Source organism: Vicugna pacos, chromosome 18, assembly GCF_048564905.1.
Source record: "Vicugna pacos chromosome 18, VicPac4, whole genome shotgun sequence".
Lineage (NCBI taxonomy): Eukaryota > Metazoa > Chordata > Mammalia > Artiodactyla > Camelidae > Vicugna > Vicugna pacos.
This window is the reverse complement of record NC_133004.1, coordinates 31,758,751-31,784,751: the sequence shown is the minus strand read 5'-3', so window position 1 is coordinate 31,784,751 and position 26,001 is coordinate 31,758,751. Positions and strand designations below refer to the sequence as shown.

General features: G+C 51.3%; 1 protein-coding gene across 3 annotated transcripts in view; it reads right to left on the bottom strand.

Annotated features, from left to right (window-relative positions):
* Positions 1 to 2,362: 2,362 nt before the first annotated feature.
* IL4R (interleukin 4 receptor) overlaps positions 2,363 to 26,001 on the bottom strand; it is a 36,752-nt gene continuing 13,113 nt past the window's right edge. For 2 of the 3 annotated variants that reach the window (XM_072942818.1, XM_072942816.1), the window contains exons 2-10: positions 19,572 to 19,659; positions 17,907 to 18,045; positions 16,319 to 16,470; positions 15,004 to 15,155; positions 11,400 to 11,556; positions 8,659 to 8,758; positions 7,175 to 7,253; positions 5,699 to 5,748; positions 2,363 to 4,899 (exon numbers count right to left, since the gene is read on the bottom strand). In XM_072942818.1, coding sequence (XP_072798919.1) covers positions 3,351 to 4,899; positions 5,699 to 5,748; positions 7,175 to 7,253; positions 8,659 to 8,758; positions 11,400 to 11,556; positions 15,004 to 15,155; positions 16,319 to 16,470; positions 17,907 to 18,045; positions 19,572 to 19,641 — 2,448 coding nt within the window. In that variant the 5' untranslated portion in view covers positions 19,642 to 19,659 and the 3' untranslated portion in view covers positions 2,363 to 3,350. Of the gene's footprint in view, positions 4,900 to 5,698; positions 5,749 to 7,174; positions 7,254 to 8,658; positions 8,759 to 11,399; positions 11,557 to 15,003; positions 15,156 to 16,318; positions 16,471 to 17,906; positions 18,046 to 19,571; positions 19,663 to 26,001 lie in introns of all 3 variants that reach the window. The other variant, XM_072942817.1, reaches the window with a different exon arrangement.

Sequence of the window (26,001 nt, the reverse complement as noted above, 5' to 3'; positions counted from 1 at the left end):
TTTTTCTGACTCCTTTCCTAAAAATCTAAGGTAGAAGTTTGATCCACATTCATAATTTGAGAAGTTTAGTTTTGTTTTAGCAAGTGATCTCAGGGAGTAATTAATAAATATTTGAATGAAGGAGGGACTTGCCAGGGCCAGTGTGGGGAAGCCCTGACCCACAGAGGAGCAGGCATGAGCCAGATGGCATGGGGGGCTGGGGGGAGAATTAGCCAGCTGCAGCGGGAGTCGTCAGGGGCTTACCAGGGAGGTTTGGAGAGTCTACTGAAAACAAAAAACAAACAAAAAAAACACACAACCTCAAAGTTGAGAATTATGTTTTTTCATTCAGGGACATTACTGAGAGCCATATAGCCCGGGACACAGCCTCTCAGATACCTCTGAGGATCTGTTCCAAAGAGGTCACGGAGGAGACAGGATATACAGGAGTATTTGCTGAGGGGAAACAAAAAATGTAGTTGAACATCAAAAGATGTCTGCTAATCACAAAAAACTGACATCTCAAGCTAATGATTTTAATGGTTTTCTATGTATGAGAAGATGCGAGAGTCTGGGCTTATTGAAATGATTCCTTTGATGTACATCGTAACCATTTAGGGCCAGTGTGTCCTTTCTCCATCCTGAGTTCCCCTCAAGGTGTGCCCTCAGAGGTGTTTGGTGGTGGGCAATATTTGTTGTTTACTGAATGGCAGGCAACTTGTGTGTGTGTGTGTGTGTGTGTGTGTGTGTGTGTGTCTGCGCGCGCACAGGAGGCAGCCCAGAACAGTGGCCAGGGCTGAGAATTCTAGATTTCTGAGCTGTTTGTACCTTTTCACTCTTGTCACCTGTGCCCCTGCCAGGTCGGAGTAAACCCAGGAGGTGATGATAACGTAGACGATCTTCAGGACAACCCTCCAATGCGAATTTTACAAAAGAGGAAACAAAGGCCCAGGGAGGATAAAGGGGACATGGCAGAGATGGGGGTCTGAGGCTTTACACCCTGAAGACCCTTCTCAATTCTGTTGGACTTGCAACCCAGCCACCTCTCCGGCACTCACACAAATGTATTTTCTGTTTGCTGCTTAGTTTTAAATTTTGATTTTCCGAGATGACACTGAGGCTAAGTGGACCAGGGCTGACTTTCGAGTTGGCTCTTTGCTGTGCATGAGACAGCACCCCATGGTGGCTGGGAGCGCTGCAGTCAGGCCTGGGCTCAAATCCTGACTCCAGGACTTCCGAGCTGTGTGGCCCTAAGCTAAACCTCAACGTCTCTGGGCCTGCTCCCTTCAACCTGCTCACTAGAGCTGTGACATAGTCGATGAATATCACAATGTAGTGCTTTGTTCTAAATGGTTATTTTTATTTTAAATTATTATATTTCATCATAAAAAGCTCTTGAAGGCAAAAGGTTCAGAGGGCTAGTTCAGGATCTGCCACTCACCGCGTGACCTTGGGCAAGTCCCTTTTCCTCTCCAGAGCTAAGCTTCCCCATTGGTAAACCAGGTGCGTGCGGTGGTGACTCAGGCAGCGGAAGGGATAGATTTGGGCTCTGCACAAAGGAGGCACTTCTCACAAACGTCAGGCTGCTTGTGAGGTGGTGAGCTCCCATCACCTCTAGTGCATTACACAGAATATCAGAGCAGGAAGGAACCTCAAATGAGCCGAGCCCCTCATTTTGCAAGCATGGCATTCGGGGCAGCTACCCAGAGACACACAGTGATCACAAAGGAGCTTAAGATCCCCTGCCTGCCTGTCTGAGGTCCATTCTATACACCGTCCACCTGGATGTCAAGCACAGATCACCCACAGAGAGCCTGGGCACCAGAGACACTGCCTGAACTCGGTCTTGGGTCTGCCACTAGGTGTGTGACCTTGGCAAAGTAGCAGCTGTCGTCCCAGCCCCATCCACATCTCCGTGCACTGAGAACTGCTCAAACACCCCTCACTCTCAGTCTGAGGACTTTTTTCCTGGAGCAGCTGAAGTGTTGGGGAATTAACACCCCTGAAAGCAGTCCTCAACCAATGACAGCTGGGAGCTGGTAGACAAGTAGCCCCGCTTCCCACCTCAAGGCATGCGCTGGGCGTGCCTTTCCAAAGCTCCTCAGCAGGGTGAAGTATCGGTTACTCTGTGTGCTGTCTTCCTCGTGTGCCTCCTGCCCTTCTCAGCCTCCCTTCCCCACTCTCCACGCAGAGTTTCCTGGGATCGCCTCCTATATCCACAAACTGCACTTGAGTCCCGGTCTCAGGGAAACCCAAGAAGAGATAACATGTTATTTAATCTCTTGGATCTCGGTTCCTTTGGCTGGGAGAATTCAATGAGTTAACAGAGATAAAGTGCTCACAACAGTGCCTGGCAGGGTGTTTGTTTAATGAAAGAAAGAAAAAAGGAGATAAAGAACTTTTATTTCTACAAAACTCCATCCTCTCCCGTTCCTCCCTCCTAGGCAAACGCAAATACCAGGTAATGAAACAATCTCTGAAGTGCACACAAACAAGCATTTCTCAACTTGGGGTCTGGACAGATGTGCAAGTGATGTGTCTGATGTCAGCACCTGGAACGCCCAGCTCGCTGGATCAGGGGATGTCAGCTCCTCCCTCTGTACCACCGATGCCAGCAACAGCATCCACAGGGGCACATGCGAGCCCCAAGGTCGCTTTGCATACTTATTCTGGGGATCCAGTGCTTAACAGGAGCCCCTGGCCTTACAGCTGGGTGGGAAATTGTCACTGCTTGGTTAATCACAATTTTTCATGTCCTCTGTTACCCCACTCAACTAAGCACCTCTCCACAGCTCAGACTCTGCCCCCAGTGCCTTGACATCATGAAGCTCTGTTAAATGAATGGGCAAATGACTACCCTTTCTGGACATCAATTTCCCAAGGCCTCCCAAGTCATTCTCCCACTGGCTTGGTTAAGTTTCCAAGCTCAGCATCTAATCCATGACATGGCAGCAGCCAATCTCAGGACTGGGCAAGGCATGGGCAACAGAGAGATTTGGTGGACAAAACACGCTTTGAGCAGGCTCGACAGGGATAGTCCACTGGAGCAGCTGTGGACTGATGAAATGGCCGACGGCTCGTTCACAAACCAAGGTCCCCAGGAACCATCTGATCCCTGCAGGTGCCTGCTGTGGGCAGAGCTGCCTGGCACCCTCACTCCCAGGGGACGTGGCGAGGCCGGGCCAATGTTCGGAGCTAGGGGTGTCCAGTCTGTAATCTCTGTCCGGTGTTGGACAGCTTCACAACTTCATCCCAGGGTTCTCCGAGTCTTTCGGAACTCTGCCAGCCTGGCTGACTTCCCGGGGGAGGCGTTTCACGGGCCTGGGTAAGACCCAGTCCTCACCTGTAGACTTCAGCAAGAGGGCACACACCTAGGAAGCGTCCGTGCACGTGGGCCCTGGGGAGAGCACAGCCACCGCTGCAGGGGGCTGGCTGGAGCTCTGAGCGTTGCTGGGGGCAGTCTGGAAGGACAGGGGAAACTTACCCTCCTCTGAGACACCCAAGAGGGCTAGGGAGGCCAGACAGAGGCTGGTCTCCGGTGGAACCCCCCCAGGCAGGGAGTCCGGGGACCTCAGGGGGCTCACTAGGGGTGAGGACCTGTCTCCACAACAGCAGCCACAGCAGGGGCTGGCCATGACGTGGGTCTTGCCACGCTCCTCCTGGCCGTGGCACTGCTTCAGGTGGCCGCACAGGTGGCAGGTGAGGGCTGAGTAGACAATGCCGCTGCCCAGGTCGTTTTCGTCCCTGAGGGGGTCTGGGGCCTGCTCCGGGGAGTGCAGGGGCTTCTGGCCGTCTTCTCCCTTCACCACTGGCTCCAAACTAGGACACTCTGCGGAGCGGCCTGGGAAGAGCAAGTCCTGAGGGCTGTGGGGGGGCTCCACGTCCAGTCCAAAGGTGAACGAGGGGATGGGGGCTGCAGCAGGGGTCCCGGGGCAGCCAGGAGTGAGGCTCCGGAAGGGCTTGTAGCCCCCTTGCCCACTGCCAGGCTCCACCCCAGATGTCCCTGGGCAGATGGCACTGCCAGTGAGCAGGCTGGAGAAGGCCTTGTACCCAGCTTCCTCAGAAGGGCCAAGGCCCGCCACCCCACTGTCCTGGGCATTGCCCTCCCTCACCGCGCGCACAAACTCCCGATAGCCACTGCCGGGGGCCGAGGCGGCGGCCGGGGCCGTCCTGTGCTGGAGGACACTCTGACGTAGGATCTCCTCCCAGGTTTCTGGATCAGCCTGGAGTGCAGCGAGTGGCTCAGAGAGCTGGGAGGCGGCGGGGGTGCCAGGCTCCACGTTCCCCCAGCGCTCAGCTGGCTGTGGGTCTGAGTCACACTCTTCAGAGCCAGAGGACTGGTTCAGGCAGGTGCTAAAGCTGCGGTAAGCGGGGTTGTTGGCGATGACAGCGGGCATCTCGGGGAAAGCCAGGCTGGATGGGATCTGAGTCAGAGTGGCTGGAGGACTTGACGATGCCTTCTGGGGCCCTACACTTGGGAACTCGGCCCAAGGCATCTGAGTAGTTGCATCTTCTGAAGTTGGAAGAAGGCAGGACTCCTCCAAGCCCTGCGGGCTAAGGCCCCCATTTTCACCCCCGAGAAGGTCCAGGAACAGGCTCTCTGTCAGCCGGGCTGCAATGCCCTCCCTGCCCTCCTGGAAACTGCCCCCACTGCTCTCAGGCGATGGGCAGAAGCTCCCTTTATCTTCCTCTACTTCCTCCTCCTCATTCTCCACTGGGGCCTCAAACAGCTCCACGCAGCGCACCACACTGATGCTCTCTGGCCAGAGGATGGTCTTGCTGACCTCTACAGGGTGCCAGGCTGATTTTCTAGGACCCTGGGAAAGCCCATTTCTGGCAGCCTTAGAGGAATCCTCATCCTTTTCCATGCCATGCTCTAGGAAACAGGGCAAGAGCTTGGTAAGACAAGTCTTCCAGTGCCTGCAAAAGCAAAGTTTGATCAGGGATCAGTTTCTCCACTTGAAAAACTCCTATTCATCCTTCAAAGCCCAGCCTGATGTCAGTCTATTGCAAATATGCCTCCAGACGTTATAATCAATAACCTGTTAGTCTACCCTTACTACTAGATTGGGAACGCCTTGAAGGCAGAGCCTGTGTCTTTGGGATTTCTGGAGCCTGGCATATAATATATTGAATAAGGAAAAGTGTCAGGGATGATGATATTTAAAATACTTATTAATACCACAGCGTAAGTCATGACCAGTTAGAATGGCTGGAGAGTCCTAGGGCTGCGGCAGCACCCTGGAGTCCCCTGCTGTGCTAGATTGCGGGTACCTTTGCTTGCTGGATTATGGGTAGGTCTGGGAGGCCCTGAGAGAGAGACTATGAGGGCCAGGGAGATGGTGACATGCCCAGGGGTTCAGGACAGTGGCATTTGCCAGCCAGTATACCACTATGTCAACAGTTTAACAACTGGTACAGCTGCCCTGGTTGTTACCTCCATCAGCCTTGCTCAGGAAAGACTGGGCATCCCAAAGGGGTTCAGCATGTGCCTGACCCCCAAGTTGAACTCAGGTGGCTAAGCCAGCAGCCAACCTACCCAGACCACTCCTTCCCCTGCCACCCCTCAGAGCCCAGTGTCACAGGCCATGTGATGAACACCAAGGAAGAGAAAACAGACATGTTGTGGGTGTGACCCCATTCTCCAGATGGGGCCCACCACCCCAATTCCACCCCCTTCCAAATCCAGGGAGGCTATGACCTAAGTTTGTATACATACGGGCACTTGGCTGGTTCCTGGACTCGGGACCGCTTCCCCCACAGTGACACCTAAAACATAGAGACAGTCAATGAAACAGAGCAGCGAGGGCTTCCTGCCCAGCCTGGCATCCAGGGATGCTCAGCACAGGTTTCCTGTGAAAAGACTGTGAGTCTTGACATCATGTAAGTCTGAGGTCTGATCAGGTCACTTCCACTCTCTGAGCCTCAGTTTCCTAAGAATGAATGAGACTGCCCTAATATGTTGCTGTGGCTGATGGCAAAAATGGCCACAATTCCCTGAAGCTCCTTTCATCCCTTGAATCTGGCTTAGCCATGTGACTTGTTTTGACCAATAGAATGTAGTAGAAGTGACACACTGTGCCAACTGGGTCAGCCTGCTGGAGGACCAGAGACACATATATGGTTTAGTAACCTCCCTGGCCACAGGTGAGAGTTAGCCAACTGCCAGACTTGTGAGTGAGGCCACTGGTACAGGCCCAGCCAAGATCTGCACCCAAGCCTGGTGTAGGATTCCTCTACCCCTATGGCTGAGCTAAGCCCAACTGCACACCTGCAGAAGCAAGAGCTATTGTTTATCGCTCTAAATAACGGGGATGATTTGTTACACAGCAAAAGCTAACTGATACATAAAACACTTACTACATGCAGGATGCTGTAATATACACTTCACATGTACTGCCTCTGTGAATTGCAAACATCAGCCCCATTAGGTAACCACTGTCACAACCCACAGGAGGAAACTGAGGCTCAGAGAAGTTAAGCAACTTGTTAACTCTACACTACAGGTAAGTGGCAGAGCCAGTGTTCAAAGCCAGCACCAATGGACTCCAGAGCCTGCCCCAGGGTCCCTGGAGAATTGAGGACACTTGGACATTCTGTTCTAGACAGGACCTTTATCCCCCTCCCTCCTTCCTAGAGAACACTGATAGTGCTCAGACAAACCCCATGTGGCCATCACATTGGGGAAGCTAGCCCAGGGGTGGCCACCTGGTTGATCTCAAGTATTCTCACTCCCTTATAGGTGAGTGGTTTAGGAAAGAGGCTGTGATATAAGTCAAGCCAATGAGAATTGAGAGATAGACTGGTGCTTTGGGGGCAGTTTCCTGCTCTTAAGAGGAAGACACAGGAAGCCTGTCCCCCTCCTCCTCTCCTTTTGGCCCCCTACCCTGGTACAGTTGCCTCCCCAGGAGATGACATGCAGGTGACCTCAGGGATCATCTCCCAAAGGAGGGGGAAAAAACCAAGAGACCAACCCCAGAAGAACCCACCACAAGCTGAAAGAACTGTCATGGAAGCCAAGGAGAGGGAAGTGAAAGCCTCTGGGCTCCTAATGACCACATGAAGCTACTGAAACCTTCTTGACTTCCCACGGGCAACACCAAAAGCCCCCGAATATCCTTATCTTCCCAGACATCTTGAATCCTACTTCCTGGTACACGCAGTCTGAAGCATCCTCCCCAGCCTGTTCTCCTACCTGAGAATCCTGGATGACGATGGCCACCAGGGGGCTGTGAGCTGGGTTGGGAATTTGGTCCCACCATTCCTTCTTAATCCTGAAAAAGAAAAGGATGAGGTATTGGTCCCTGAATCACTAACAGGTTGATGTTTCTCCCATAAAAAAAGATCACAGTTGCCAAAACTTATCAGGAGTCACAATGGTAGGTTTTTGGATGTCTCACTCTAACCCCATGAAACAGGTTCCACTGCTGACCCCACTCTACAGATGAGAAGACTGAGGCCCAGGGAGGTGAAGTGACAGCTGGTGAGCAGAAGAGCCGGGTCTGAGCACCAGCATTCTGCTACTCAGGGTGGAGTTCCTGCCATGGCCGCCTCTGCCCCAGGGGGATGAGTCCTAGGGGATTAGGAGAGATTCAAGCTGCAGAGAGAGGATTCTGAGTTTCCCCTTCAACAAACTCTGCTCTGGAGCAGCTGAGAACAAGGTGCCAGGGAGAGGCCTAGGATGGCCAGAGAGCCTGGAGAATTCCTTCTCCCTCCCTGGGTCGGCCTGGAGCCACAGTGTCAGGGCTGGGAGGGAATGTCCTGCTCTGGATTAGCCGCCGCCCACTCCACTCCATCAGTCAACACATATTTATTGAGCACCTACTGTGTACCACTCACTGTGCCAGGCCTCAGGGTCACACAGTGAACAAGACAGGCAAAAATCCCTGACCTCACAGAACTGACCTTCTAGAAGACGAAGACAGACAAACAGATGCAGAAATGATTATAGGACATCATTCATTCCTGGCAATAAGTGCCAGGGACAAAAATAAAGAAGATAAGGGAATGGAGGGAGGGGAGGGTATCGCTCAGTGGTAGAGCACATGCTTAGCACATATGAAGCTGTGGGTTCAATCCCCAGTCCCTCCATTAAAAAAAATATTTTTAAATAAAATCTAATTACCTCCCAACAAATAAATTTTTTTAAAAAAGAAAAAAAAATTTTAAAAATAATAAGGGAAGAGAGAGGAATGGAGGGTGTGATCCAGGAAGGCCTCCCTAAGGAGGTGACTTCTGAGAGGAGACTGAAAGTGGAGGAGGAGGGGGTCCTGAAGATGCCTGGGGAAAAGGCTTTCCAGGCAGAGAACACAGTGAATGCCAAGGCTCAGAGGGCAGAGGAACTTGCTTGGGGTGTTCAAAGAACAGCAAGGAATTTGGAGCTGGAACACAGTGAGTTAGGGTGGGGAGGACAGGCAATGGGGAAACAGGCTTAGAAAAGGGGGAAGACCAGCCCAGGGAAAGCAGAGGCATCAGTGACAGATGTGCAGAGGGGACCTTGCATTCCCTGCACACCTACTGGGTCCCTGCCGGTCTCAGTGCCTTGCACATAGTAGCTGCTGAATAAATATCTACCGTTGAACCAAGACACAGGCCGACAGATCAGAGGGGGACCTCCCGCCCGTTCCGCACTCTGGGGGGCTGGCTCGGAGGCACCCCATGCTGAAGCCCAGGACTCACTTGATGATGCTGAAGTAGCAGGACAGGCAGATGGCCAGGATGATGACGCAGGAGATGCTAACGCCCAGTGGGAGGCGCTGCTCCAAGGGCTCCTGGTAGTCTGGAAGTGGGAGGGAAGCCGTGAGCCTGCATCGTGCTAAGGCCAGCCTGGTCTCCACTTCCCAGAGCTGAAGACTGAGGCCTCGGGGAGGCGTCCTCCAAGACCCTGTGTGCGCTGGCCGCCGCCACGCCCTCCTGCCCCCCGCCACGCCCTCCTGCCCCATCCGCCCTCTTGCACATTGAGCCCTGGCCACACAGGCCTCCTTGCTGTCCCCTGCTCCTCCAAATCTCAGTGCCACCTCAGGATCTTGAACTTGCTGCTTTCTCTTTCCTGAATCATAGAGGTCAAGTGCAGAGACTCTGGCACTAGAAGCCTCAGTTCAAAGCCTGACTCTCTCACAGACTTGCTGGTGACCCAGGACAAGACCCTCATCCTTCTCTGTGCCATGGTTTGCTCATTTGTGCAATGGGGCAAATAACAGTACTAACTCACAGGGCTGTTGTACTCTTGAATATATGACGCACTCGGAGCAGCGCCTGCACGTCCATTCGCAGAGCTGGCGGCTTCTCCTTGATCGCTGTCTGGTCCAGAGTTCCCTCTCACCCCCTCTCTTTTGTTGCCCCTTCCCATCACCCCATTCCCTTCCCCTGCTTTATTTCCTTCCCAAACTTACTGTCATCCCGATCTAGAGCTCATTTATATTTTTGTTTGCTTGTGTATTTTCTCTCTCTCCCCTCCAGCATGTCGTTTCCACAAGCACAGGGGCTTTTGTCTTTCCTGTTCACCACTGATCCCCTAGTATCTAGCATGTAGTAGGAGCTCAATAAATATTTGTGGAGATAATGAGTGAGTACCTACGGTATCTATTCCGTACAAGCTACTGCCCTTCCCTTCCCCAGGCCAAAGGAAGAATTGAATCAATTTGACAAAACTTTCCCAAGCACCTACTGTGTGCCTGGCGATGTGCTGGGCACTGGAGACACAGACCCGGAGCAGATACCACCCACAGAGCTCGCGGACCGGAGTGAGACAGACGGTCAAGGGGTATCCATGGAACAGGCTGAGCAGCGCTGAGAGGGACGTGCGATTGGCTGGGGTGTGGTACTGCCAATCGCCACTGTGCCCAGCACTTTGAAGAATCCTTCTTTCGTTGAATGGTCACAACAGCCCTCTTTCTCCCCATCGGATAGATGATGCCTAGGGCAGCCCCCTCCACCCAACAGCTATCTATCACCTTTTCTTTGCCAGGCAGCAGAGTGCCCAGCCTGAGGTTTGGGCCCATCAAGACTACCCTGGCCCCCTTTCCAGACATTTGAGTTCCCAGACTCCTGTGCAGTTGGGAGAGGCCCTGTGACAGTCCTGGCTGATGAGATGCAAGGGAAAGTCTGCCAGGGAAGCTTCTAGAAAGATTTCTGCTCCCTGATGAAAGAGATAGCTGCACGGGGTACACTCCTTGTGGCAGACTTTCAGTTGCTTTGGGCCTTGGGCATGAGGATCTGGGCAGTAGACAACATTGGGGGCATGAGGCAATAAGCACAAGAATAAAATACTACCATGCTAGGGATGGCAGTGGGAAAGAAGACAAGACTAGATGACATCACCAAGCGGCTGTATGAACCTGGGATGGTCCACTGGTAAGACTTCATTTTATGTGAGATAATTCAATATCTCTATGGAAAAAGCCATGTGTGATAAAGTTGCCAAGATTTGTTCTGGGGACACAGCTATCAAGTGAAGGACTGTGTTTCCTAGAATCCCTTGCAGCTACGCGTGGCCATGTGACCAGTTCCACCAATAGAATTTGAGAGGAGATGGTGGCATCACTTCCGGGCTAAGGCTTTTAAGAAGCAGGTGTGGTCTCCCTGCTCTCATTCCCCTCCTGCTGGCTGGATGCAGATGACAGCAGGGCCCTAGAGCAGGGATTCTTAACTTAGGGTTCATAGACCCCCAACATGGTTGCAGTTAGAATTCAGGGCTCTGGGAACTTGGATGGGAAAGAAATGATACCTTTATTTTTGCTAACTTCTGAAGCCTGGCATTTCCTCCCATGAGGAATGGAGGGAGCAAGCCACAGTAACAGCAGCATCACTCAGGCCCCGACAGAAATCCCAGCTCTTCTTGTCTCACGTTACAGCTGCAGTATCACGAAATACCATTTATGCTCATCTACTGTGAAATTACGGTCTTTGTGAGAACTACCACTGGATCTTGTTGTTAATGTGTAATTCACAAAGCATATATTCCTAGATAACAAATGTATTTCAGAATCTCTTTATATTCACATTTAAGTAAAATTAGGTTTCCCTTGTAATCCTATGCCTTTTCTTTTGTACGTTTAAAAATATTACACTGAGATGAGGTCCACAGGCTTCACCGGACTGCCAAAGGGATCCATGATAAAGAAAGCTTAAGAATCTTTGTCCTACAGAATGATGGAACCACAGGGAGGAAGACCACCCACAAATCAGCAAAGTTCACACTGGAGCAAGAAATACACGTCTATGGTGTTGAGCCACAGAACTGTGGGCTCATTTGTTATTGTAGCCTACCGTTTCTACCCTGACCAGTACATGATGTCAGTCCGTAATTTTGTTACTGCAGTGAGAGGCAATCCTGTAATATGGAAACCCAGGTGTCTGGCCACAGAGTAAACGTGGAGAGGAGAGGTTTTAACTGCTCAGGACTCTGAGCAGATACTCACAGTTAAGCCACGTGGCGCTGGGACTCCACTCGCTCCAGCTGCTGTTGTAGCTCTGAGCCCAGGCCTTCACCCGTGCACTGTAGGAAGCTCCAGACTTTAGGGTGCTGGCTGCAATGCGGAGGGTGGGCCCCAAGTAGGTCACGTTATAGATTTTGAACTGATAGAAAAAAAGGGAGGTGTTAGTGCACCGGCATGGGGGGAGGGGAATCCCGGCTCCCACCCTGGCTGCTGCTCTCAGCTGCCCCTACAGTGTTTTAAGAGCTCCCCCTGTTCCTTGGGTCCCTGCAGCCCCTTCCCAGCTCCTGGCAGCACTGGCAGGTTGGAAGCCTTTGGGGGAAATGGTCTGGTGTAAAGTGAGCTGACGGGAGGTTTTGCACAATGAGGAAACAAAGTCCCAACAGGTTGCTGGAGAAACTGGAGGCAGCTGGAACTTTCCAGTGGAGCTGGGGTGTGTTGGGAGTGGCCGGAGGAGACCAGGGCAGGGAGAGAAAGACATTCTCACTGTCAGTGTTCCTTTTCTTCTAAATCTCAGAAAACAGGAAACAGCAGCTCGATCTAGTCCACGGAAGGAATCATAGACCCCGGAGAGGGGCGGGGAACTGGGAAACCCTTTTACTAAGAAACACAAAAGAAATTGAGCTTCCAGGGAGCTAGTTGTGGTTGGTTTGTTTTTTTACTGAAAGGCTAAGTGTTCGGAAGACCATTCTGAGAGAAAGATCCAGGGAAGGAGAAACAGGACAGGCTCTGAAGTTCAAATCCTGGCTCCCAACCGCAGCTCGGCCGTTTCCAACTATGGGACCCTGGGTGAGTCGCGTCCGCCTCTCCAAGCCTCAGTGTCCTCACCACTAAAACAGAAAGACGAACCCCCTCCCACCTGCGGGGCTTTCACAGCCACTGGTGATCATACATGCTGTGCCTGGCACACAATAGGCTCCCAAGAGGTGGTAACCATTATGATCGTGAGCACGGCATTTGTGGCCCTGCACAGGCTTGTGGCCTCTCTTTCTGCCCTATCCCTCAGTCCCCAGATATGCCATGAATTTTCATACCTCTAAGCCTATGCTCGTGTAGCTCCCTCTGCCTGGCCTCCCCTTCCCTAGCTAGAAAACTCCTGTACGCCCTTCAGTGCCCAAGCCAAAACTCCACTTCTGTTACGAAACCTTATCCAGGAGTCATCTAGGACAATGAATAGCTCCATCCCCCAATTTCACAGCAAGTTTCTAATATCCCTTCTTAGAATTGATCCCAACCAGTCTGAGCCACAGCTGGTGCCTGCAATACTGTAGCAAACGTGGTGGGATACCCACCCAGCATCCGCACCACTGGGATCAGGGACCTAAAGCTCAGGGCAGGTAAGTTTCTGTCTCCAGCTCCAATCCTCATTGGTTTAAACCAGTCGTGGCTATTCCATCCCCAGCCTGCGACTGGTTAGAGAGGAGCATGTGATCATCTCTGGCCTGTGACTAATGAGGGGAATTCTTCAGGCTCAGTTCTGTCCTTGAGAAGGAGGGTTGGGAGAGGGTATCTCAGTAGCCTCTCCCCCACCAGCAAGAGAAGCCAGACCTGGAATTCTGAGGCCCAGGGCAGCCCTGAACACCTGTGTGACCGCTAAGCCGTAGCCTGGGCACACTGATCAATTCTATCTACTGGCTGGAGTCTGATGCCAGGTCCTAACCCCAGCTGTGTCTCAGGCAGCCCAGCCCCTGTTTCCTCTTCTCCAGAACTTCCTCTGGGGAACCACCCCTCCCTCATTCTCAGCCCTTCTGGTATGGGTGGAGCTGATCCCACCCGCAGCTCCAGAAGTGGGCACTGACTTGCCTCTGGCCAATGAGGCCAGCACCCTCTCTCCTGCCCCCCACCCCTGCTTGTGATAGGTTCAAGATTGGCATGTGATCCCAGCCAGGCAGCTGATCATTGCCCGCAAGATCATTTTGTTGGGATTATCTGGAAAGAAGACCTTTTCCCACTGTGGCTTAAAGATGCAGGCCTGGAGCTGCTAAGGGGCGTATTGGCCCCGACTTTAGGGAACAGCCTGCCTAAAAATGAAACCAACACAGAGTAAAGCAAGGCCAAGAGATGGAGATTCCTTGAACCTGGATTCAGCCAAGATAAGCAAATGAATGGCATTTCTTCGAACCCTATAGATTGTACCCTTCTCTCCCTCTAGCCTGGCCCCTGGGCTAAGCCTGCATGGGCCCAGGAAAGGGAAAGGGATTCACTGACCAAACAGAACCTGCCTCTTTCCTTGGCATCTGTGCAAGCCCCTTCCCAGGCTGCACTGAGCCTCTGCTGTGGGAGCCCAGATGCCCCACTCCTGCTCCCATCCCGCATCCTGGTCCTGTGCCCAAGGGGAAAACCACACCCCAGGGATGCAAATCAACACCCACCACTTCCCCAGCTTGGCCAGGAAGAGAGGATGCAGGGACAGGAGCTGATATGACAGCTTAAGGTGTCTGGGCCCTGCTCCCTGGCAGCTGAGGCCAGGCCAGCCTGGGTCCCAGGACACGAGGCAGGGCTCCCAGCAGACCCCCAGCAACGCTGACAGAGCGAGTTAGAGACTATGGTGTGGGAGGGCGAGGCAGACGGGATTTCGAGGTCTGTGGTACTCAGGAAGAAAGAAGGGTGATGTTTATGACGTTCTTTGTGCCAGGCAGGGCAGCCTGTCTGTGTCACACATTTCCTGCTCTCAGCAGCCCTACGGAGTAGGTAGTAGTGTATTGCTGTGTTACAGATGGAGAAACTGAGGCAAGAGGTGGTTAAGTGACAGACTGAAGGCCATGCAGTGGGCAAGTGGCAGGTCAGGCATTGGAACCCGGCTCTGTGGGACACCAGGGCCCCTGAACACAACAGTGTTCAGATGTTGTCCCTGCAATGGGAATATCTGAGGGGAAAACATGGGTAGCAGGAAACAGCCTTCACTCCCACCTGCACCTAAAATGGGCAGGGCAGGGGGCAAGCCATCCATTGTGTAGCCCCTGCGATTATTTACTTGATAGCTTCCTTAAAATCAGCTGTCCCTCTTTAAAAATGTCAGTACAGTCATTTTAAAAGGAACCTCGCTACTACTGCGCTGACTAGAAAGCAAGTATCGGATGCCATGAGCATCACATAAAGTAAATGCAATCAGAACCACACAACAGCATTACATCATGGCTGAACTCGTTCTCCTGGGGACGGCACAGAGCTGTGCGGCCTCCTCTTCTGTTAAAAAGGATTAGTAAACCCATAGCTCAGCTGAGATGTCTCCCTGGACAGTCAGGGTCTAGAGGGAGCTGATGGGGAGTAACTGTCTCACTGTGGGACTCAGTCATTTAAGTGTGTTGCCGAGGGATCACCTAAAATCCCGTGTCCCACCCCATTGGAAACAGATGTGGTCCAGAGCCCTTCCTTTATAGAAGAGGAGCAGTGCCCGGAAATAACCTGCCTTGTCTGCACACCAGGAGTCAGGGGCCCAGAGGGACTGGTCCTGCCACAGAGTTAGGGTAAAAGCCAGGGGCCTGGGTCCTCAGGGTTTGCTGTCCAGCCCAAGGCTGTCCTCCCCATCTCCCACCCCAGACCCGAGTCCCAGGAGGTCATGGAGAAACCCCACAGGGTGCCCACTCACATCCTTGGGGTCATTCTCATTGGAGACGTTGACCAGGTAGGTGATCTCAGAGTACAGGTGACTCTCAGGAGGATACGGGTTGCTCCACGTCAGCAGCCACGTGTGGGAGACGTTGGCGTGAACTGTGAGGTTTCCGGGTGCCCGGGGTTTCACTGCAGAGGAGCAGAGCCTGGTGAGGGGCTGGCCCGGGCATCAGGAGGATGCCTGGCTCGGCCCGGCCCGCAGACCATTCAGATTTTTAGTCAATAACACCTCCGTTGATGGGACACCACACAGATTTAGTTACGACAGAGAATTACTACAGTAATATGGATTGTGATGTTGCTAAAATCCTACCTGGCACTTTAGTGGTTATTCACTACCTTTCTGCAGTGAATGCAAAAACGTCTGAGCCAAGTCATCCAAATGTTGGCTTTTCCACTTTCATCCTCCACACTTTTGGCCACCTCTGTGTACTATATTATTATTTACTAAGTATTTTTCTTTATTTCGATTCATGTGCTTTAAAACTTAAGTCTCTTTTTAAGCACTGAATCCATGAGACCACAGGTATGTAATGTCCCTTAAAATCAACATACACATGTACAAATTATTTAATTCATGGGTTTGTCCATGGGTTGGTTTAAATCATTCCCGGACCCCCAGCAGATGAGTAGGTTGCTCAGGAATTGCTGATGGAGCATGAAGACTGAGCTCTGTGAGGTACTGTCTCTGCGGCTTTAGTAGCTGTTGGGAACTTAGGCAGGTTACTTGCCTTCTCTGAACCACAGTTTACTCAACTGTAAAGCAGAGATAACAACTCTCTTCTGGAAACTAAGGCTCAGAGAGGTAATGTGACTTGCCCAAGGTCACAGAGCAATAAGTGGTGTTTTAAACTCCTGTCACTACACCCCAGCAAGCTCTTGAGGACTTCCTGCAGGAACTCTGGGTACCAGGGTGATAAGGTCAGCCTTTCACAGTCCAGACTGAAGAAGCAGCAGCTGACCAGGTGACAGGGTGGAAGATGGTTCCTAGTTCAGCTTTTGATCTGCAGCAAGCATGCCTTCCCCCAAACACATCTCATTCAACACCCCGATCTGGGCTCTTAAATTCAGGGGTTGAAATATCTGAACAGAAGGGGGCCTGATGTACTGCTGAGCTCAACTCCATTTCAAAGATGGGAGGACTGAGGCCCAGAAAGAGGCCAGAACCCCATCAGGTCTGGGAAAAGGGAGGAGGCTGCTTGGAGCGCCCCTCTCCCACACAGAGCCTGCCTCCCCTGTCCCGGAGCCGGGCTGCTGCGGGAACACCTGCAGCCCCACCCTGCCCTGCTCACCGTGCTCGCTGGGCTTGAAGGAGGCAGTCCACAGCAGCTGCTTCCCTGCCCACAGGTCCAGCTGATAGGTGTCCTCACTGACCACACTATCCATCAGCATATCACACGCGCACACCGTGCTGTCTCTGTTCTCGGGGACACATGTGTGGTTTCTGCAGACACAGATGTTGCATTAGGCTGGTCATAGGACTCACAGGTATTACCCGCCCCTGTACTTGGGACATGCCTCAAGGGACCACGAGCTCTTTCAGCTTCCTGGTCACCCCGCCTTAAGGACCAGATCTGGGGACTTGGGAGCAGAGCGGCCAGGATGTAGAGGGGACACTGGCCTGGGACCATCTTCCTGCAGGCCTCAGCCCCTTACCACACCCGCCATGGACTCTTATCCGCCCCCAGCCCCAGCCTTGGACCCTGAAAGCCAGTGACAAAGAAGAACCCACGGCATGAAAGAACTTGTAACAACATATGTGTGTCTCAGCACACCCCTGGTAACACAGTTTAGCCCAGCATACATACCTTGGCAGGCATATTCCCTGTATCCCCCAGCCTAACCCACAGGCTGGGCCAGAGGTCGGCAAACATTTTCTGTAATGGGCCAGATAGTAAATATTTTGGGCTTTGAGGGCCATCCCCTTTCTGTCCCAACTACACGACTCTGCTGATACAGCACAGAAGCCCCTGCCATAAGACGCAAACAAATGGGCATGGCTGTATGTCAATAAAACTTTATTTACAAAAACAGGCGGTGGGCCAGATGTGACCCATGGGCCAGTGTGCAGCTCCCTGGTCTAGGCTAATATACCACATACAGAAGCACAGCTCATCCACCTTAGTAAATGGAAACACGTATCCCAAGTTCCACGGTCCGCCAGCTAACACAGCCAACTCCACCGCTAACTCCAGACCCCAAAACAACAGTCTAGCCCAGGGGTTCTCAACCTGTGGTCTGCGGTTCCACTGGGTCAAACTGCTTTCATAACAATCCTCAGACACTGGTCGCCATTTTCACCCTCTTTCTCTCACAAGCGTACAGTGGACTTTTTCAGAGGCTACATGATGTGTGATGACATCATTGCTCTGATGGTCTCTTGAAATGTGGACTTGTGTGCTGCTGTGATTTCAAGTTTCTGTTTTAATTTCCAACAGGGTAAACACGGATCGATAGAAGCTACCCAGCCTAAAGCTTTTGGGGTCCTGAGACCCAAGCGGGGATGGTATAGCTCAAGTGGTAGAGTGCATGCTTAGCATGTACAAGGTCCTGGGTTCAATTCCTGACACCTCCTCTAAAAATAAATAAATAAACCTAATTACCTCCCCCTGCCAAAAATAAAAGAGTCCTGAAGTTTGAGAGCCACTGGCCTAGTCCAGAATTCCACCCATAAGCACGTGCCACATGCCTCGGTGACAATGCACTGGGAACCCTGGGACACATGCGCTGGTCTGACACACGCTGCGACCCAGGGCTCCTCACCTCTCATGCCCAGTAAGCCCAGAGAACTGCTTAGCACCCCGCGCTCCAAGGCACCACCCGGACCAGGCAAACTCCGGGGCAAACCTCCCCAAACTCCCAGCTCCAGCACAGGCTTACTCAGAGAAGATAAAATTCAGCTGGTAGGTCAGGCGGAGCTCGGCGCTGCAGTTGGTGGGCCCGGCCATCTCCCACTCACAGGTGGAGGTGCTGATGTAGTCGGTCAGGCAGGTGGGCCCCTGGCGCATCTTAACACTCCCTGGGGAGACACGGGAGCCTTCTGAGCAGATGAAGCCTGATGTCTAAAGGGAGGGGTCAGAAACCAGCCCAAACAGGACCAAGGAGCCCATCACAAAAGAACGAAACCACAGTCCCAGGCACAGTCCTCAGAGAGCAGGGGGCTGGGACTGGGGCTCCGGGAGCTTCCCAGCTGGCACTGCGGTGATTCCTGCCCCTGAAGCAATTCCCTTGGGACAGGGTCCATCAGCGGGGACAGAGCAAATGCACCTCTATCGTATGTAAACTCAGCTACCTCCCCCCATGGCGTGAGCTGGGGGAGGCACTGTCTTCCACCGACCCCTCCCTGCACCCATCGATTCTCCATCCCTCTCTGTGCTCAGGAGGGTGACCCCCATGGCCCTGTCATCAGGTGCTCTTGTCCCCTGGCTTTGCCCAATATTGAAGGGCAGGATGAGAGGCTGAGGAACTTCTTCCAGCGAGCCAGGGGCAGAGCCGGGATCTGAACCCAGCCAGATGTACACTGGGTTTGCTGCCTGGTCTGGGAGCCATGGCCCTAGCCCTAGACAGCCTGCACCTGACCGGCAGATGCCTTCCCGCTCCGTGCTCAGCACCAGGCCCCACACAGCTCACAGCAATTTGCACTTGTTCCCTGGATAAACGACTTAACATATTAAGGAGGCTCTTAGATGTCTTATAAATATCTCAGACTCACCTCATGTCCAAAACTACCTCCTGATTCCCCACCCGCCAAAAACACATGTTCCTCTGCATCTCAGAAACGATATTTGTGTTCTTGCCAGCAGCTCAGGTCAGAAATATCGGGGTCAGCCTTGCCACCTCTCTCTCCCTCACCTCAGTTCCACTCTGTCTTCAAATCCACCTTCCAGACAGATCCAAAAACCAGTTCCTTCTCATCTCCTCTGTGGGTCCCAGGCCCCCTGGCTTAATGTGGCACCTCCTCCCTGAGCCCCTCCACACCCCCAGCTTCTGCCCCTGTGCTACAGCCAGAGGGATCCTTTGTAGTGTCACAGATCGTGCTCAGACTCTTGGCTTGGTCCTCCTGGTACTTTGCCATCTCCATCTCTTCCCTCCTCCTGCCGCATCTCACCCCCTCGTGTCTCCTCTGGTCCCTCCAACATTCAGGCAGGCTCTGGGCTCAGGGTCTCCACTGAGAAAACTCCTCCCTCGAATATCTGCCTGGCTCCCCGCATCCTTCACATCTTCGCTCACTTGTGACTTGATGAGGACTTCCCTGAGCACGTACTTTTAATTGCCGTCCTCCTATTCCACCCAGCTTTCCTAATCCTCCCCACTCTGTTCTATTTCATCTTTTGCCATCACCTTCTCAGGACCTTTAGAATTTCCTTAATATTAGGACCACTTGTTACTGGCTGTCCTCTCCCACTAATTATCATGTAATCTCTTCGAGGCCAGGGATCTTTGCTTGGTTCTCTGATGATCCCGGGAGTCTGGTGTGTAAACAGTCAATCAAGGTTGGGTTGCAGAATGAGGGAAGGAGGAAATGGGTGAGAGGGGGTGACTTACCAGAGCCTGCCGCCCACGCCAGGATCAGGCAGCTCACGGGGAACGTGAGCCCAGAACTAAGCCACCCCATTGGGAGATCCTGTGGTGCCTGCTGAGAAAAAGTGAGCTGGTGAGTGCTGACACACCATTCCGGCCCGTCACTCTGGGTGCAGCTTTTAGAGCTCAACTTACTCCAGATACAACCCTAACCTGGCCAACGATGAGCCCTCCAGTTCACAGGAGCTCTGTTTAAAATTGTGAAACACGACACAACTGCACAAAGCCCAGAGTGAGAACCACAGAATGCTTGTCACAAGAGGTGCTTCTTGAAAAAAAAAAAAAAAAGGTCTGCTAAGTTTGAGCAACCCCTTAGATTTCTGCAAGTTCATAATGCACATTTGTGTGTAAAGGTTCTGATAAGTCCTACAGTAAAGAAATTGATTCTTCTTCATCTAATCCAAGGCTTACAAAATTTATTTTCAGATCCAACCTTCATTTGTGTGTGTGTATCAAAACCTCAATTAATCCCCGGAGGGATTTACAATTCCTTGAAATATACTTTGGAAACGCTAATCTAACTGTTCAGCCTTACAGAACCAGTTAAATAAATGAGGGTACCCATGCAATGAACTATTAGGCAGCCACTAAAGATGATGCTGTTGAGTGTGTTAGACTTACTACATCAATGGCTTCGTTCTTCACTCCTCCTGTATCCAAGTAACCGGACTGTGCCCCCACCCCCATCACTGGCCGTCTAGGGCATTCTTCCCCACCCTTGGATCCTGGCCTCAACCATGTGACTAGCTTTTCCCAGCAGAACATTAGTGAAAGTGACACACGCAGAGATCTGCTTTTTCAGGACCACTGCCTGGAGAACACGCCCGGGCTAGCATGTTGGAAGATTAATGATGTGCGATAGTCTCAGAAGTTTCAGGCTGCATTAGGCAACAGGCAGCCGCCCCACCTGGGTGAGAGAGGGCACGCCAGTCCCGCGGGGCTGCGTGACTGACCTGAGCCAAGCCCAGGAAAACTGGCCTCTGCAAACTCAAAGTAAACAAAGGTCTCTTGCATCCCCCTGAGGTTTTGTGGGTAGTTGTTACATAACATTATCATTGTCCCCTTCCGGTCATGACCCCATCACCCTGACTTCTAACCCGATGGATTACTCTTGCGGTTTATACAAATGGAATCGTGCACTGCCCTTGTTGTGTTAAGGACATTCCATAATTCGTGATTGGGGAACAAAAATCAGAATGTACGGATACCCAAAAGAAAACCTAATTCAAATTCCCCCCAAATCACAAGGCCCAGCAAGAACCCCTTGCATGCTGAAATCTACTCTTCCCGATTTGTTCTATAAAAATTGGGAAATACATATGAATTTCATTTACCGAAAAACCAGCACTCTCTAACACACTAAAACTTGGACTTTGAACTTACTATGTCATTAACATCATTCCATGCAGCTAAATTTAGATCCAAAGCAGCCAATCAGTAGTATTCCATTGTGTGTCCAACACTGGATATTAGACCTTATCATTTTTATTACTTGATTATTATAAACAGCATGGTTCGCATGCCCTTCCTTGGAGAACCATCGACATACATTCCTCTGATTATTTCCTTAACTGTAAGCACCTGCTCAGTCACTAACTTGTGAACCTTCAGCAAGCTGCTTAACACCCACCCCTGTGCCTCCATTTCCTAGTCTGTCAAGTGGGTGTTGTAAGGATGAAATAAGCTAACACACGCAGAGTCTTCATATAGGGACCCGAACACAGTCATGGTTCAAGTAATGTCAGCTGTTATTATCACTAAGAAAAATGCTCAGACACAGGATCCCATGGGGTCACGGAGCGTGCAGGTGTCCCCCCCCCATACTCCTGGCACTTAATGCCAAATGCCCTCTTGAAAACAATGCGCTGGGGTATTGGCACGGCTGAGCGTACCTGCCCCCCACCCCTGCCCCGCTTGGGTCTCTATCTTGGGGTCATAATTCAGAAAACAAAGCTTCCAGACCCCCTCCTGCTACTTCATAGTTATCCTCCGTTAAGAGAGTTTCTCTACCTTTCAGAGTTTGGGCTCCTTTTTCTGCAACGCATAAGATCTCAAGATCAACCTCACAGGTGTGCTGCACAGAGGAAGTGAGGTGTGCACCTGAAGCACGTTGCACAACGTCTGTAGCACAGCAAGGTAATGCCAAGTCAGAAACCCCGAGCCCCTGCTGAGAGCTCTCCAGGGACTTGAAAATCCCACTTGAAATCCAACCAGTGGCTGGGCCCCGCCTCCCTCTCCGCAGCTGCGCACGGCGCACCTGTGCACACCTGTGCACGCGCTCCTGCCCCCTGCACGCCTTCACTTCCTGCTGCTCTCACTCAAACTCACCCTCACCTCCATGCCTTTCCTCTCGCTGTCCTTTTCTTTCACATTCTCTCTCTCTCATTCTGTCTCTCCCATTTATTCCCTTTATTTATTCATTTATTCAGCATGAATAAATTACCCCCTAGGTACTCCAGTGTTTAGAAAAACAAGGACATTCTCCAACGTAACTACATGACAACCAGCAAAATCAGGAAATTCACACGGATGCGCTACCGCCATCTCATCCACAGACCCTATTTTCATTTCGCTAATTGCCTCAACAATGCCCCTTCGCAGTCCAGGATCCAGCCTAGAATCATGTGTCTGATTATCATGCCATCCCGATGCCCAGATCTTGGCTTCTGCTTACTCTTCTGCCCTGACAGGGTTCCCTGGAGAAATGGCTGACTCCAGGAGCAGGGAAAGAACAAGAGAAGTCTGGAATTCTTGTGCCAGAAAGTAAGGAAGTCCTCCGAGAAAGATAGGCACGTCCAGAAAAGACACAGGAGCCTGCCTGAACAGACGCCCACGGGCCAAAATGAGCATTTGGAGTGTCACAACGAACAGTACAGTAACCAACCATAAGCCTTGGAGTTAAAATAGGGGTGCAGGAATCGACGGTGACAGAGATGAGTAAGTGGGGGGAGGGACAGCTCTATTTCACCACAACAGACTCTAAGTATCTCCCCCAAACTCATTATTAATTAATGAGTTGAAATACTTATTAACTTTATAACTCTATGTATTCTACATACAATACTTCCGATGTATAACTGTATGGAACCTTACTTAAAGAAGCCTGGCAGACACCCCTTTAACCAAATGGTCAGTGTTATCATTCTAGGAGTGAGACAAAGCAAGGTTTGTGAGCATTTTTGAAAACGATGCCCTTAGAAGAACACAACATCCCTTCCCTGAGATTCCTGCCCCAAGTGCACAAACCACGTGGTAACATCAGACAAGCTGACACCAAGGGGCAGTCTACACAGGAAGTGGCCTGTACTCTTCAAAAAGTGCCCTGGGGGCCAAAGGCAAGGAGAGTGGGAGCCCCCTCTCCTTTCAGTTGTGTGTCTGTCATCCCGAGAGCCTGCGTTTGTCTTGCTCACGGCCAAGCTCCTAGTACCTCTGACAATGCCTGGCAAGTAGCACGTGGTCAGGAAATGTTTGTTGGATAAATTCATTTTGAATCTGGTGCGGGGCTGCTGATGGGCTCAGCACGGGGCTGGAAAGCTCTCCCTGGGGGGAGGCTTGGTATCTGCTTGAAGCCCCAACTCGCCTTCCTGGCAGAGCCGCAGTGAAGACCAAGGAAGGAGGGGGTGGGAATGGGGCGGTGGGTCCTTGATGCTGGTTTCCTCTGCCAAGTCCCAATAATCTTCCCTCTCATGAGTTCACAGAGGCCCACACAGCATCCTGTGGCAGAGATGGCAAAGGTGTTACTCCAGCCCCAATTCTAAGTAAAGAGAAACAGAGAGGCCAAGATGTGTGTCCAAGGACACACAGCAGAAGGGCTACCATTGTGAAGTCCTCCAATGGGGGAGTGCAGCAACCCCCTTAGGGTGGACTAACCCTCACATATATGGTGGCCAGGGTGTTATCTGTTTTGCAGGGCACATCCAGATGTACACACGTTCACACGCACACCCACTCACGCATGCCACTGACTTCACAGGGACTACGTGCGGTTGCTGCATCTCAGGGGACACCATGGCACAGATGCAATGGCAAAGCCTCTCTGAACATCACAGGGAATGGAAGACAAAGGCAGAGAAGTAAAGGAATTTAAAAAGAATAATTACCAAGCGGTCAGGGTAAGGCACACAGCAAGAGAAAATAATTTCAAGTTCATACCCTTATCGTGGCATTCCTGACGTGTTAGGGTTGGGAGGGTCTCAGGGCCCTCCTACCTTGCCCCAACTTGGATGGGGCGCCCTGACAATATTCCATCTCTGATGTGTTGCTGTCCAGTTTCTGCTTGTACACCTCCATGGATGGGGCACTCGCCCCCCCAGTTATTTTTGGGCAATGCTTGACTATTGCAAACAGCTTCCTTACACTGACCCAAGCATTTGTGTAAACAAAATCCTGCTTGTCAAGTACTCATTGTACTGGACACTTTGCCAAGTGCATTAGAATTATTACCTTACTGACTGCCCAAAAACCCTGCAAAATGTGTCATTGCTCCCACCTTCCTCCTGAGGGAACTGAGGCCAGCAAGGTCAAATAACTTGCCCATCAGGTCCCACAGCTGGCAAGAGGGCAGGGCTAGAGTCAGAATCCAGGTCTGTTGGTTTCTGAGCCCAAAGTACATTCCAATATATCAATTCCTTCAACTTCTCCTAGAACCACAGACTGAATCCAACAAGATGAAATGAAATGAGTCGGGAAGAGTTGGTCATCCTGCTTCCTTCTAAACATTTTACATATTAATTCAATACTCTTCCAGCTAAGGCCATATTAACAGAGATATGAGAGCCCAGACAAGGGAGGTGATAGTTCCCAATTGTAACTGTGCATCCCTTTGGAAGAAATCCTGCTGATTTGAAGCTTGTCAAGAGGATGACAACTGACACAGAGAGGATCCAAAAGTCCCAGAGGGCCTAGACAGTCTCCCTAAAAGGCTCTGCCTCTAACTTCCTGTGACCTCATCATATGCTTAACATTCAATATTTACCACAATATTTAAACATGCCAAATTTCCTTCTAAACATCTTACACATATTAATTCAACATTTTAGACAGCCCTATGAAGTAGGCACTATTATTTTTCTCATTTTCATACAAGGAAATCAAGGCTCAGAAAAGTTTACGTGACCTGTCTGAGGTTACAGAGAGGTGACAGTCTTGGGATTTGAACAGGGGCAGTCAGGCTCTTAACTACTATCTGTGTTTAGACGCCAGAGTCCTCAGTGTTCTGGAGGTCACTGACCCATCTGAACGTCTGATGCAAACTCCAAGCCCTCTTTCTAGATAAGTGCACACATTTAATTTTGCATTCCATTTTAACGGCTCAAAGATGCCCTGAAGCCCAAGTAAGGACTCCAGGTCAAAGGCCAGCCCCTCTCAGCAATGAGCAGATTTTTCAGGGTCTTTGAACTGAGTTGTAGCAAGATTTCTCCAGTCCAGGGCTGGGGAGAATGATGCAACGGGGAAGAGCGTGGGAGACGGGGGCCATTAGAGGTTGCTGCAAACACGTGACACCCATCTCTTCTCCACGCTGAGCCGGAGTCATTTTAAATTGGAAACCAGGCCACAAACTGCCTACTCACTTCACTGGCCTCTGGCTCCTGAAAGATGTGTTCCCCCGGGATCACGGATCCCCAGGGGTTCACAGCCCATCCAAGGGCAGCCTCTCTGACTCAGAATCACATCCAAGTCCCAGAATGAAAACAGCCAATCCAAAAGGGCATTCACTGGGTGATTCCATTTATGTAACATTCTTGAAATGACCAAATTATAGAAGTGGTGAACAGATTAGTGGTTGTGGGGGCTAAGGGGGGCAGGCAGGGAGGGAGGTGTGGCTATAAAAGGGCAACATGGGGATCCTTGCAGTGACAGCACTGTTCTGTATCTCACTGCGGTGGTGGAGACAAAAACTGTGCACGTGATAAAATTAAACTAATAAATACCAGACTAGCAAGACTAAAAGAAATAGCATGCAGGCATACACACGCAAATGAGTACAAGTATAACAGGCAAACTGAGCAAGGTCAGTGGGTTCCATCAATGTCAATATCTTGGTTGTGATACTGAACTATAGTGTGGTAAGATGTTACCCTTGGGGGAAACAGAGTATAGGGCATCTCTCTGTATTACTTCCTACAACTGCGTGTGAGTCTACAATTCCCACAAAATTAAAAGTTTAAGAAAATACAGCAACAACAAAAAAAACCCCAAACCGTTGAAGCCCCCTGATGATCTGGCCCCTGTGACCCAGTTACGGTCCCCTCCTATCCCTGCTCCCTCCCACTGGCCTGGCCTTCTGGGCGCTCTGACACAACCCTGTCCCTCTCCTCCCTCACAGCCTTTATACCTGGAAACACCATCCAATGAGGGCTCCCCCGTTACTTCTTATTACAGTACCCTGTTTATT